The 14,825-nt window shown below is 46.0% G+C and overlaps 1 protein-coding gene and 1 long non-coding RNA gene across 2 annotated transcripts in view; one reads left to right on the top strand and one right to left on the bottom strand.

The window, feature by feature from the left end:
• Positions 1-5,628, top strand: part of GAB3 (GRB2 associated binding protein 3) — a 22,075-nt gene extending 16,447 nt beyond the window's left edge. The window contains exons 9-10 of the mRNA XM_006773711.1: positions 3,091-3,207; positions 5,512-5,628. Coding sequence (XP_006773774.1) covers positions 3,091-3,207; positions 5,512-5,628 — 234 coding nt within the window. The remainder of the gene's footprint in view (positions 1-3,090; positions 3,208-5,511) is intronic.
• Positions 5,629-14,564: 8,936 nt separating this feature from the next.
• The window catches only part of LOC107184661, a 1,478-nt gene continuing 1,217 nt past the window's right edge, over positions 14,565-14,825 (bottom strand). Inside the window, exon 2 of the long non-coding RNA XR_001515556.1 lies at positions 14,565-14,699. This is a non-coding gene — a long non-coding RNA (uncharacterized LOC107184661). The remainder of the gene's footprint in view (positions 14,700-14,825) is intronic.

Below are 14,825 nucleotides of genomic sequence, written 5' to 3'. Positions count from 1 at the left end.
GAGGAAATAGGGGAACACCTGTAGTACTGTTGACAATCAATAAATTTTAAAAATAAAGTAAAATGTAGGAACTCTAGAAATAATTCTCTAGTGAGAATCTCTGAACTATGAAAATTTGAAAAGGGATCTTGGACAATGTTCAAGGCAATGTGACTTTATATACTTTTAAAAATATATATATATTATTGATCTCAGAGAGGAAGGAAGAGGGAGAGAGAGATAGAAACATCAATGATAAGAGAGGATCATTGATCACCTGCCTCCTGCACTCCCCCTACTGGGCATGGAGCTCACAACCCACGTATGTGCCCTGACCAGGAATCAAACTGGGAATCGAACCATGACCTCCTGGTTCATAGTTCGATGCTCAACCACTGAACTATGCCAGCCAGGCGCTTTATATACTTTTGAGAAGACAGTTCTGCCCTCCTATACATGAGGATAATAGGCAATTCAGAATCTGGAAACAGTAATCTCCAGTGAAGCAGTAATTAAAGGCTTTATTTTGCCTTTCTGTTTGATAAAAATTGTGCTGTAAGTGCACTTAACCGTATGCAGATGGAAAGTGACTCATATACAAATGTGCTGTGATCTTCCCAATGTTTTTCACACTTAGTAATGGCCCTTGGGAAACTTGTAGAAGAAAACACTCTTATAAAGAAAGGATGCTGGACCAGCTGTGCTCTGTCTCCAGAGAACAGAAAAGGGAAGTGAATCTATAACAAAATAGAAGCAAGTGCATAGGCATTCCAGGCACTAGCAGTTCATTTCTGATCTTTGAGTTTGTGAGAAAGACCAGGGAGCCCCTGGTAACCTCTATTCTACTTTCTATTTTTGTACATTTGCCTATTCTAGGTACCTCATATAAATGGAATTACACAATATTGTCCTTTAGTGTCTGCCTTCTTTCATTTAACGTATTTTCAAGACCCATCCCTACTGCAGCATGTATCAGAATTTCAGTTTTTAGGGCTAATAATCCATTATATGCACACACCACTTATTGTCTATCTGTTCATCTGTTGGTAGACAATTGGGTTGTTTCTACTGGTTGGCTATTATGAATAACTAGAGGCCCAGTGCATGAAATTCTTGCACGGGTAGGGTCCCTAGGCCTGGCCGACAATCAGGGCCGATTGGAGCCTTACTTCCCCGGCCGCCAGCCGGGCCTTCCTTTGTTCTGTGCCACCCCCTGGTGGTCAGCACACATCATAGCGAGTAATTGAACTCCCAAGGGGACACTTTGCATATTAGCCTTATATATATATAGATAGATAGATAGATAGATAGATAGATAGATAGATTCTGCTGTGAACATTGGTGTACAAGCATCTGTTTGGATCTTGGCTTTTGATTCTTTCAGATATATACCTAGAGGTGGAATTGCTGAATCCCATGATAATTTATGCATAATTTTTGAGGAACCACCAAACCGTTTTCCAGTGGCCAAACCATTTTATATTCCCAACAGCTATGCAAAATGGTTGCAATTTCTCTGCATCCTCACCAACACTTGTTATTCCCATTTTTTGTTTGTTGGTTTTGTATAATGGCCATCCTAATGTGTGTGATGTGTCTAATATGGGTTGCTTTGGCTAATGTTGTCATCTTAATAATTAAACCTTCCTACCCTCTAATCCATGAATATAGGTGTCTTTCCATTTATTTATGTGTACTCAACTTTCTTTCAGCAATATTTTGTAGTTTTCAGTGTATAAGTCTGTCCCATTGGCTAAATGTATTCCTAAATATTTTATTCTTTTTGATACTATTGTAAATTAAGTGTTTTTCTTAATTTCCTTTTCAGATTGCTCATTGTTAGTGTATAGATATGCATTCAAATTTATGGTGTTGTTCTTGTATCCTTGCTGAGTTTATTATTATTTTGAGTGGAATCTTTAGAGTTTTCTAGATATAAGACCATGTTATCAGCAAACAGGTTACTTTGCTTCTTCTTTCCCAGTTTGGATGCCTTTCATTTATTTTTCTTGCCTAACTGCTTTCCAATACTTCGTTGGATAGAAATTTTCCTGCAGGTGCACAAATGCTCATGGCACCGTTGCTTATAACTGGAAGCAACTCAAATGTCATTGGTAGTGAAACAGTTAAATCATGCAATGGAATCATCTGTCCCAAGGAAAATGAATGAAATAGGGCTATTGCATTGACATGGGTGAATGCAAAGTATGCAATATGAAACCAAAATGGAAGCCACCAAAAATACATACCATATGGTTGTATTGCTAGAAGTTCAAAACAGGCAAAACTACCAGTAAATAATATGTGATTTAAGGATAGTACTTAAACATTCATAAAACCATATTTAAACAGAAAAGGAGTAGAAAACACCAAATTCAAGATAGTGCTTAACCTCTTGGGGTGGAGGGGGGGGAGAAGGAGGTGTAAATGGGAATAGGCGCTTCATGGCTATTGGTAGTATTCCATTTGTGAAGCTGGTGGTAAGTCCGTGGGTGAGTGTTACAGCCTGGGGATCAAGGTAACTTTATTATCATTGTATCATATAAAGTTTCTTTAAGTGCATTTGGGGTGACTTTACTAGAACTTTAGTAGGTGTGGTTGATCTTTTCAGGATTTAATCTCTAAGGTATCATGGGCCCATCAGATCCATAAAACAAACTCTTCTTGGGGGAGATTCTGGCTGTTTTCTTTTTAAAAATTTATTTTTTTGTTGATTTCAGAGAGGAAGGGAGAGGGAGAGAGAAAGAAACATCAAGGATGAGAGGGAATCATTGATTGGCTGCCTCCTGCACGCCCCCTACTGGGAATCAAACCATGACCTCCTGGTTCATCGGTTGATGCTCAAACCCCTTGCCACATTGGCTGGGCCCGGCCAACTGTTTTCATGGTGAATAAAGGGATAGCTTCATGTGAAGACTGGATTGGCTATTTTTTTTTTAAATTTCAAATGCCTCCTATCACTCTAACATGCAGGATGAGTTGCACAGGGCTCATCAGACTAGTCTGTTATGATCTGATGGCAGCTGCTCAAGTGAAGACACGGCTCACCCTCCTTCCCTTGGGCAGCCCAGCCAGACACTGTTAACCTGAGTCTGTGATGTTGGTTCCTAGGAGGAACACCGAACAGGCAACTCCCTGAGCGGTGGTTCTGTGATGTGGACAAAGAAATTCAGCCTGGATTACTTAGCCCTGGACTTCAATTCAGCATCACCAGCTCCTGTACAGCAGGTAGGAAGGACTTTATGTCTGAGAATTCCCAGATTTCATTTCTGTTTAGATTTTTCTGATAATTCAACCATGCGTGTTCTCTTTCAAAAGTTTTAAGCATACAGACATGTACAGTGAAGAATATTAAAACCCTGATTCTGCCTCCCAGAAATCCTGCTGTATTTCCTCTAGGTTATGTTCTTTGGATGTATAGGCAGACCTGTATATATGTATGTGTGTGTGTTTCAGAGAGGAGGGGAGAGGGAGATAGAAACATCAATGATGAGAGAGAATCATTGATTGGCTGCCTCTTGCACGCCCCCTACTGAGGATCGAGTCCACAACCCAGGCATGTGACCCTTCAGTCTGCAGGCCGATGCGCTATCCACTGAACCAAACCAGCTAGTGCTAGGCAGACCTGGTGTTATTGCACTTCAATTTATTGTGTTTTAGGCAAGGCCTTTCACCAGCAAAAAGATTACAACCCACTTTATGGTCTCACTTTCTTGCAGTGTTTTGAAACTGAACCTGCAGTATCTTCAAGGTCGGCCTGTATACATACACATGTTTGTAGTATTGGTACGCTTATGGAAAAAAAATTCTCTGGCAGAGATGAGGGTGAGGTAGAGGGCACTTCAGGCATCGGAAAGGTCTGCTTAGAAAAGGAGTCATGGTCTAGTGTGGCTAGGCTGTGGATTGGTGACAGGAGGTCTCAGTTGGAATTGGAATCCCTCAGTAAAGGGACTCAAAGGCCAGGTTAGACAGTTTCAACTCTTTGGGTAGTATTGTAGTCTGTAATATGGGGATCAGAAAGTATAACACATGCATTGATGCCTGTGGTGAGGATTAAATGAAAAGTATATATAAGCGACACTAGCCATTAACTAGTGTTGCCCATGAACTAGTGTTGCCCGTGTAACTAGTGTAAACCATGGAATGAACGAATGGTAAGCAGTGGACAACTGAATATTTTCAATCAAGGGATGGTCATAATCTAAACTGTGCTTAACAGTGTATTGTTTGATGAGAAAAGCAACCTGCCAAACAGGATATACAGTATGATTTGTGTGTGTGTGTGTGTGTGTGTGTGTGTGTGTGTGTGTGTGTAGGGGGAAAAAAAGCCTGTAAGACTTTCCTTTGCTTTTGCGGGATGAACTCCCATTTCTCCTTTACCTCTAATTTCATTCCAAAAACCTGAACTGATATTCCAGAAAAGCTGGTCAGAAAGGTGAGACCAATAAGTAAAAAAGAAGCATTAGTCAGTTTCGGTAGGCTATTCAGTCAAGACAAACATCCCCCAAATCCCAGTGTCTTGCAAAAGAAAAGGCTTTTTCAGTTGTTGCTAATGGGACAATCCACTACTGGTATTCTGGGTCGTCTTCAATCCAGGGCCCAGGCAGAAGGAGCAACTCCAGCTGAGGCAAGCTGATCTCCTGGCAGGGGAAAAGGAGAGACTGCAGAATCTCAGGATGCCTCTTTTCCCTAGCAGGGGTGGGGAACCTTTTTTCCTCCAAGGACCATTTGGATATTTATAACACCATTCTCAGGCCATACAAAATTATCACCTTGAAAATTATAGCCTGCTATATTTGGTCAAACATTTAATTAACTCACCCCTAATGCCTTGGCAGGGCCCGACCAAATGATTTCTTGGGCCTTATATGGCCCATGGGCCAGACATTCCCCACCCCTGCTCTACAGGATCTGCATGTGTCACTTGCACTCACATTATATTAGTCAAAGCAAGTCAAGTGGCTAGAGCAGTGGTCGGCAAACTCATTAGTCAACAGAGCCAAATATCAACAGTACAACGATTGAAATTTCTTTTCAGAGCCAAATTTTTTAAACTTAAACTATATAGGTAGGTACATTGTTATTAGCTTAATTAGAATACTCCTAAGGCTTAGGAAGAGCCACACTCAAGGGGCCAAAGAGCCGCATGTGGCTCGCGAGCCACAGTTTGCCGACCATGGGGCTAGAGCAAAGTTGAAGGGAGCAGAGGTGAAGAGCTATTCATATGCATACACAAGATATAATAATGCTTCTGTAGAGAATGACCCAGAAAGAAGGGGCAGCAAATACAGTGGGGCCTTGACTTACGAGTTTAATTCGTTTTGAGACCGAGCTCGTTAACTCAAATTACTCTATCAACTCAATGCAAAAAATCGGCCAAGAGACAGCTGGTATCTCAAAAAACTCATTAGTCGGGACACTCATAAGTCAGGGCCCCACTGTACTTAACACTGTAATATTCCGTGGAAGGACTGACCTTTTCCTGAATGTTTAATGGAATGGAATGAAAACCTTTTTGTTCTCCCCCTTCAGAAACTTCTCCTTTCAGAAGAGCAAAGAGTAGACTACGTCCAGGTGGATGAGCAGAAGACGCAAGCTCTTCAGAACACAAAGCAGGAGTGGACGGACGAGAGGCAGTCCAAAGTGTAAGTGCTGTGGGCTTGGACGTGTGACACAGGGAAGCGTGGGGCTGGGCTTTGAGTGTTTTCACTACAATCACACCATGTTCAACACAGGTCAAGATGCAGAGAGAATGTGTAATGTCTGTGGGCTTGGCAAGAACCCTTGGGAGAGAGGATCTGTGTACATTCGACGGGGAGAAGAAGGAAGCAGCGTCCTCCCAGAGGGGGCTGTGATGGAGTCCAGCCCCCACACCCACCACCACCTGCCACAGAAGTTTCCTCCTCTGGCCACACCGGCCCATGCCCAGAGCCTCAGGTGTGCTAAGAGCTGGCTCCACAGTCACAAGAGGCGCGGAGATGGTAGATTGCACGGCCATGGACCGGGATGGAGAAAACTTCATTCACTCAACAGGGTAGGAACAACAAAAACAAGACTCAAGAGACTATTTTCCAAGAGTTTGGTGACAAATCTCTCCAATGGAGGATTTGGAGTGCAGATCGAAGCCAGTATTCCTAACTGACAGGAAGACATCATTTGACTCCAATACCTGAAATTAACCTCTCTCCCATGCTTCCACTGAAATGATACATTTTCCCAGCAGAGAAGCCCCTGGAGGCCTTGTCCTAGCTCCCGAGGACACGGCTGAAGAGATCAAGCCAGCAATGGTGGGAGAATCTGCACTCCTTACTCCATAGACTCCAGCAGATAGATCATTGTTATTCCCCAAAGAAAGACAATTTAAGTGATGAGGCAAGGATTCCTGGGCTCTGTGGTGGCCATATCAGATGACACCAGTGGCTCTGAGGACATCATGGTTTAAGCAGCAACCTGTGGCCGGGTATTCCGTTGCTGTTGACCTGTTTCCGGCATGTTTTCTCGTGCACCATCGCCTCTTCCCCCTAAAAGTCCCTGGAAGCTCAGGTTGGCGGAAATTGTTGCTCCCACTTGAAGAAAAGCAAACTGAGGACCAAAGGAGGGTGCACTTTGCCCATGATCACTCATGGAGCCGAGACACAGAGTCGGGTTTAAATAGAGCTGGCCAGGCTGCCCATTGCAGGTTCATTCTACCATCTCACACTGACTCTCTGAAATCAATATATACAGAAGATTTATATATATATATAAATCAATATATATATTGATTTCAGAGAGGAAAGAAGACAGGGGAGAGAGATACAGAAGCATCAATGATGAGAGAGAATCATTTATAGGCTGCTTCCTGCATGCCCCCCACTGGGGATCGAGCCTGCAACCTGGGCATCTGCCCTTGACCAGAATGGAACCTGGGACCCTTCAGTCTTCAGGCCGACGCTCTATCCACTGAGCCAAACCAGCGAGGGCGACTCTGAGGATTTTGATGGAATTGATCAGTTTGGTCAAACTTGAGACAAGTGGGAAGCATGCACAGGACTTGAGATGAGTCATCATCTCCTCTCCCTTTCATAGGCTTTTGAGCAGGTGCTTTTATACTTGAAAGGTATGTGTGTCCAGCCAGGGTTTCAAATGGGGAACTCTAACATAAGCAGTAATTACCATGAGAAATACCTCCTGACTTTGACCAGTGCAAAATCCGTTCTTGGATTGCACGGTCCCCTTGCCATGTGTTTCCCGGAAGCTGGCTAACGCTGGTGGAAGAATTTTTGCCACCTTGGGAAGGCACAAATTGTCCCTGGCTACCTTATGCTTTTCCGTGATAGAGTTATGATTAGGAAAAAAACACAAACAAAAACAATGAGCTGCACGCTCACGTTTCCTGGCTCGTTTTCCCCTCTGCTTTGTGGGGTACAAGGTCCAGGGCATTCAGACGAAGGTCACACTCGGGCGGGGGGCTTGACTTAATGCCCCTTACTCATCCTTCCGAGCACCTGTGGCCAGAAGACAGATCGGAACAACTGGGAATGAAGCAGTTTCTGCAACATTTTCACTGACAACGTGTCCTCTATATGAGGGATAGATCCAATAGGCAGGCAGGGCTATGACAGGGTTACGCAGGGCAGCTGTAGACTTTGCTGCGTGGTTTCGGGGTTTGAGAATGCCCTGCCGGTAAGTAAATGCCAAAGTCTTGTGTGTTTTTTAGATTATAAAAGAAGTAATTTTGATGTTAAAAGCAGCAGGATCTGTTAACATCATTTTCTTCCTGGAGCAAGGTGGGGCGAAGTGCCGAGTTCTCTCTCTCTCTCTCTCTCTCTCTCTCTCTCTCTCTCTCTCTCTCTCTCCCTCTCTTTTTAAATTTTGGTATTGATTTCAGAGAGGAAGGGAGAGGGAGAGAGAGATAGGAACATCAATGATGAAAATCATCCCTCAGCTGCTTCCTGCACACTCCACACTAGGGATCGAGCCTGCAACCTGGGCGTGTGCCCTGACTGGGAATGGAACCATGGTCTCCTGGTTCATAGGTCCGAACTCAACCACTGAGCCACACCACCTGGGCCTGCCGCGTTCTTTAACTGAGTTGAGTCCTTAGCCCAGACAGAGCAACAACAGGGCTCCTCTCACCCTGTGGCCAGCTCATCACACAGGGAGGCTGAGGCCTGTAAAGAGTCGCCTCCTTCTCTGTGACTTGCAAAGAGGCACAGAGCTTCAGGCAAGAGTCCAGGCCTGCTGAATGCCAGTTCCCATAGAGCAGGGATGGGGAACGTCTGGCCTGCGGGCCATATGAGGCCCGCCAAATCATTTGGTCTGGCCCTGCCAAGGCATTAGGGCTGAGTTAAATATTTAACCAATATAGCAGGCTAATTTTTTATATTTTTGATTTCAGAACGGACTTGAGAGGGAGAGAGAAATAGAAACATCAGTGATGAGAGAGCATCATTGATCGGCTGCCTCCTGCACACCCCCCTACTGGGGAATTGAGCCCAAAACCCGGGCATGTGCCCTGACCAGGAATCAAACTGTGACTTCTGAGATTTTTTTCCCCCACAGAAATCATCCCAGATTCCATTCCAAGTCAAGTGCACACGGCACGCCTGTACACTGTGCAGGGTGCTCCTTTTAGAAGACTTGGGAATCAACGGAACGGGATAGTCCGCAATTAATCCCACATTGTTTCCCGCAGTTCCTTGTTTGTTTGTTTCCTTCCATCTTGTTTTGTTAGGAAATTCCTCCAGATCGGGAGTTGTGAAGGGTCTCAAGCCTACAAGTCCCTAAGAACTTGGGGAGATAAGTTTTTCTTGAGGAGGGATGAGCCCTGAGGCCCAGCTAACAGCCCACTATAAAGGCATGGAGTGAGACTGTGGGAGTCAGTCTGTGGAGCAAGGATCGACCAAATTGACGCCTTTAGGTCTGACTTGAGACTGAAGACTCCCCACAGGCCCGCTTTCTCTTCTCAAGGCCCCCTCAGTCCCCATTCATACCATCCTTGTACCCACAATTATACTGATGTTAAAAAAAATTCATTGTGTTTTTACTATTTCATTTCTGGCATTAATAAAAGTTTTGTAAGGAGGAATCATGACTTAAGTTCCTTATTTGTTTATAGTGATGGCATTCAGTATAAACATAGAACGTGTTTTGAAAGCTGAGTATGTGAAAATAGACTTCATTGCTGTTTTCAATTGCAACAGACTTAACGGACTCACGTGGAATGACCGACATCCATGCTATTTCACTGCAAGCAGTTGAGCAGGTGGCTATAATGAGTACTGCTTCTGCTCAGCCAAACCATATTTCTTTTAAAAAAATTATTTTTATTGATTTCAGAGAGGAAGGGAGAGAGAGATAGAAACACCAATGATGAGAATCATTGATCAGCTGCCTCCTGCACGACCCACCGTGGGCATGGAGCCCACAGCCAGAGCCTGTGCCCTGACTGGGAATTGAACTGAGACCTGGTGCATAGGTCGATGCTCAACCACTGAGCTGTGTGGCTGGGCTCAGCCTAACCATATCTTGGCATCTTTTTTCTTCATCAGACACAAGCTTCGATAATTGGCAATAAAGGATGGGTGCGGGGTGGAGAGAGTCAAGAGGGGGGAATGGAACATGTGTGATACTTTCAACAATAAAGATAAATTAGGATGCAGAGAAAAAGGAACCCTCCATTGCTGGTGCGAATGCAGACTGGTGCAGCCACTGCGGAAAAACAGTGTGGCGTTTCCTCAAAAAGTTAAAAATGGAGCTGCCATTTGACCCAGTAATTCCACTTCTAGGACTATATCCCAAGAAACCAGAAACGCCAATCAAAGGATATATGAATCCCTATGTTCATAGCAGCACAATGTGCCATAGCAAAGATTTGGAATCAGCCTAAATGCCCATCAGCAGACGAATGGATTAGAAAACTGTGGTACATTTATACAGTGGCATACTACGCTGTTGTAAAAAAAGGAATTCTTACCATTTGCAACAGCATGGATGGAACTGGAGAACATTATGCTAAGTGAAATAAGCCAGAGAAAGAAAAATGCCACATGATCTCACTCATTCTCATCATTGATGTTTCTATCTCTCCCTCTCCATTCCTCTCTGAAATTGATAAAAATATATATTAAAAGGTAAAAACAATTGTAAATTTAAGAAAAATAAAATATAAAAACAAAAAAAAATGTAACTGGCAAAGTCAAGGGCCTTCCCTGATACCACGTGTAACATGGCCTCCCGCATTAATGATGTTAAAAGGCAACAGCCCTTGGCCTTCCTCTCCCCAGCAGGAGTCTCTTGTGCCACCACCTTCCTTTTCTCCGAGAAGCTCTGGGTGCTGCTGGCTCAGCGGCATCTCTAGGGCATGAAGCAAGGCAAGGACAACCAGAGTAGTGGGGGCTCAGGTTTGGGGGGCACAGGCCAAAGGCAAGAGAGAGGACAGGCCCAGGAAATCCTGGCTGAGAAGAAGAGAAGCCTCATGTAATTGCTCACCTTGGTGAAGTGTGAAGCCGACCACCCAGAATGCTTTTACCCGACACACTTCAGACCAAGCTCTTGAGCCAAAGAAGAGCAGGTTGGCCCGCAAGACTGACCTGAAAAGCAGGCTGTGAAACAACCTAAAGGTCTTTGAACCTCAGGCCCCTTATACCCTGGTCCTTTTACTCTATTAGACACACTTAAGTTTACAGCTTCCTGCTTTCTTATTTTGTTTGATCTTCAATTGCATTATATATATTAATTAAGGATAATATGCTAATTAGGCCGGACAACCTTCTGGATGAAGCCAGGGCTGCGAGGGAAGCCTAGGTCCTGGGTGCTGGAAGGAAGCCGGTACCAGCAGCCAGGGGAACGAAGGCCTACTCTTGCACAAATTTTATGCATCAGGCCTTTAGTGTGTATGTATATACATATATATGTGTATATATATATTTTGATTTCAGAGAAGAAGGGAGAGGGAGAGAGATAGAAACATCAATGATGAGAGAATCGTTGATCGGCTGCCTCCTGCACGCCCTCTACTGGGGACAGAGGCATGTGCCCTGACCATGAATCAAACCGTGACCTCCTGATTCATAGATTGATGCTCAAACACTGAGCCACACCAGCCAGGCTTCAATTGCATTTATTGTTATTTCCTTCTTTTAATTGTGCCGTTTGCTTTAGAAATCTAGTTTGTTTTCTGCAACAGAGTGTGGCGTTGGTGCAGGCTGGACCAATGGGAGAGAAAGCAAAGCTGAGATGAAGACCCTCACATGCACAGACACTTCGTTCATGACAGAGGGAAGGCTGAAGAGCCTCGGGGAAATGAAGGCCTTTCCAATGAAGGGGGCTGGGCCATTGGGTGGAAGTCCACGCAGACAATAATGAACCTTGACTGCACGGTGCTGCCATGCACAAATAGCAATTCCAGGTGGACTGCAGTGCGGAAGGACAGTCACTTTGACATGCCCCCTCAGCTTTATCAGACCCATTTTGCATTTTATCTGCCACTTGTTTTGATCTATGTTTCATGGTAGAAACCTCTATTTTAATGAGTTTTAGTGTTTGGCTTCATGTAAAAGAACAATCTAGACTAGTAAAAGGGTAATATGCTAATTAGGGCAGATGTCTTCTGGACAAAGCCACAGTAGCTGCGAGGCCCGGGGCTCAGGCAGCCATGATCCCTGGTGGCTGCGAGGCCTGGGCTCAGGCAGCTGTGATCCTTGGTGGCTGCGAGGCCATGGGCTCAGGCAGCTGTGAGGCCCAGTGCTCATGCCGCCATGATCCCTGGTGGCTGCGAGGCCTGGGGCTCAGGCAGCTGCGAGGCCCAGTGGTTGCAAGGCCCAGGGCTCAGGCAGCTGTGAGGCCCAGTGCTCAGGCCGCCATGATCCCTGGTGGCTGCGAGGCCTGGGGCTCATAGTAGCCGAGGGATCAGGCAGCTGTGGGCTCAGGCAGCCATGAACCCCAGCAGCTGCGAGGCCCAGGGCTCAGGCAGCTGTGATCCCTGGTGGCTGCAAGGCCCGGGGTTCAGGCCTCACAGCTACCATAGCCGTCAGTGGCAGCAGCAGCAGGGTGATGGGGGCAGTACCTTCCCCTGATCAACCCAGTTGCCTCCCACAGAGGGAGGGCAGAATTTGGATTAGGCCCACTTCCTAAGGACATCCCCTGAGGGCTCCTGGACTGTGAGAGGGAGCAGGCTGGGCTGAGGTACCCCCTCCAGTGCACAAATTTTTGTGCACCGGGCCTGTAGTTGTTTTATGTTTGTCTTGAAATTTTACATGATTTCAATGATTTTGTTCTTCAATTTGAGACTTAATTCATTTTCATATTCTATGGTGATAAGAAGTCAGAATAGTGGTTACCTCTATGGGGGAAATTACTGATTGGAAAGGGGCCTGAGAGAACTTTCTGGAATGATGGAAATATTTTGTACCTTAATCTGGATTCTGGTTATATGGGCATATACATATGTAAAAATTTATCAATCCATAAAGTTAATATTTGTACACTTCACTGCATGCAAATTATACCTCAACAAACCAGTTAGCATTTAGGGGAAAAGGGCTCTAAGGGGATTAAAATTAATGTAAGAAAACACAACCATAAACCATATTAGAGCCCTGGCCGGGTGGCTCAGTTGGTTGGAGCATTATCCAGTACACCAAACACTTCCCGGTCAGGGCACATACCTAGGTTTTGGGTTTGATCCCCCATTGGGGCGCATAGGGGAGGCAACTAACTGATAAATGTTTCTCTGTCCCTTCCTCTCTAAAAAAAAAAAAAAAACAATCAGGAAAAAACTGCAGGAAAACTTTTCATTGTCTTGGGCGTGAAAGACCTTTAGCAGCAAGGGACAAAGAACAAAACAAAACAAGCAATAAAGGAAATACTTCTTTCCTTTGATAATTCCATTTAATTCAACAAATACCCAGGGACCACCTGCTATGTCACTTGTACTCTTGTAGGCGCTGCGGACGTCGAGTGAGTGAAAAAGATCGCTTTTCCTGAGAAGCTTGTGTGCTGGCAGGATGTGAGGGCACTGCTGGTGCTCCGTCCAAATCCTCGAGGACCTCTTACCTTTTTTAATATATATTTTTATTGATTTCTGAGAGGAATGGAGAGGGAGAGAGAGAGAAACATCAATGATGAGAGAGAACCATGGATCGGCTGCCTCCTGCACACCCCCTACTGGGGTTCAAGCCCACAACCTGGGCATGTGCCCTGACCTGGTATCGAACTGTGACCTGGTTTATAGGTGGGTGCTCAACCATTGAGCCACACCAGCCGGGCTAGGACCTCTCACTTTGTGATGTGCCCCTTTCTGGCTTCAACGTGATTTTGCTTCCAACAACCCATGCCTGGGACTCTACCTCTCAGAGAAAAGCCCCATGGGCAGGTACTGGAGCTGCTTTCCCTGCAAAAGCAGAAGGTGGGCAGTGCCTCAGCATGGCCTTTCCCTGCCGTTCCCTCTGAGAGGGACAATATTCCACAAGCCCAGCTCCTTTTTGCCTCAGGTTGTGACAAATTCTAAGTAGGAATTGCCCTCCGGAGCTCCCGTGGGATTTGGCAGGATTTCTCCTCCCTCAGAGATTGCCCCCTCCCTTGGACTCCTCCCCTTCCGGTCCTGCTTCCCCCACTCTCCTGGTGTCATGGAGCAAGGGCTCATGGCCCCACACACATAGAAGCCAATATGGCACCAGCTTCTGAGAAAGGGAAAAGGGTTTTGCTGTGAGGTCAACCAGCGAAGAGGCAGAAAGCAAGGCTCAAGTCTGTCTTCCCGATCCAGGGCCCTTCATCTCTGAAAGGTTCCGGTTCTGGGCACATCCGAGTCCTTTGGTTCTGTGTGGGGGAAGCAGTTAAGGGTTCACAAGTATTACTCTTTTTTAAAAATACATTTGTATTGATTTCAGAGAAGAAGGGGGGAGAAGAGAGAGAGAGAGAGAGAGAGCGAGAGAGAGAGAGAGGAGAGAGAGAGGAGAGAGACAGACATCAACAATGAGAATCATTGATCGGCTACCCCCTGCACGCCCCACACTGGGAATTGAGCCTACAACCTGGGCATATGCCCTGATCAGGAATTGAACTGTGACCTCCTGGTTCATGGGACGATGCTCAACCACTGAGCCATGCTGGCCGGATGAAAGTGTTACTCTTAAGTGGTGTATCCAAAGTTTAAACTTTGGTTCTTGTTAGACACAGGATAGGACCATTTTGAGCTGGTTCTGTGGTACACTGGTCTCAGCCTAATAGTGAACCCAACTGGGTACACTGCATTCTGGAACAATCGTCACAAAGATACCTGCTGCCCCACTTGCTCTTCCAGAATCTGGCCATTCCCCACTAGGAGGTGGAGTCTATGTCTACTCCTCCAGAACCTGGGGAGGACTGGACAGTGACTGCCTTGCAAGAGAGCACAGCAGAGCATACACCATGATGTCTGAGCCTGGGCCATACAGGAGATACAGCTTCTGCTGGCTCTCTCTCTAGGGCTTTGTACCCTGGGAACCCAGCCATCACGCTGTGAGGAAGCATCTATCCAAACCTGGACACGGGCCAGGGCAGAGTAGGTGTGAGGGGCCCTGTTGGGCTGGCCCCTGGTCTCCCTCCCACTACCTCCGCCTCACCTGAGGGGACCCCAGCTTCGACCAGTCAGGCTTGAGATAGTAGATGATGCCATCCAAGGCGCCAGGCAGCAGCACTCCACGTACCAGCAGCACCACAAGGACCACGTAGGGGAACGTAGCGGTGAAGTACACGATCTGGGGGGCCATGCTGTTCAGAGGGGCCCGGCGGCACCCACCTCCCCCTCAGAGGCCCCCAGCCTGAGCAGCCTGAGCAGGGCAGGCCACGGTCCCCCCCACCCGGACAGTGTGTTCAGAGGGAAG

This window comes from Myotis davidii, unplaced genomic scaffold (genome assembly GCF_000327345.1).
Source record: "Myotis davidii unplaced genomic scaffold, ASM32734v1 scaffold546, whole genome shotgun sequence".
NCBI lineage: Eukaryota > Metazoa > Chordata > Mammalia > Chiroptera > Vespertilionidae > Myotis > Myotis davidii.
The sequence above is the reverse complement of the archived record's forward strand: the minus strand, read 5'-3'. Positions and strand labels throughout refer to the sequence as shown.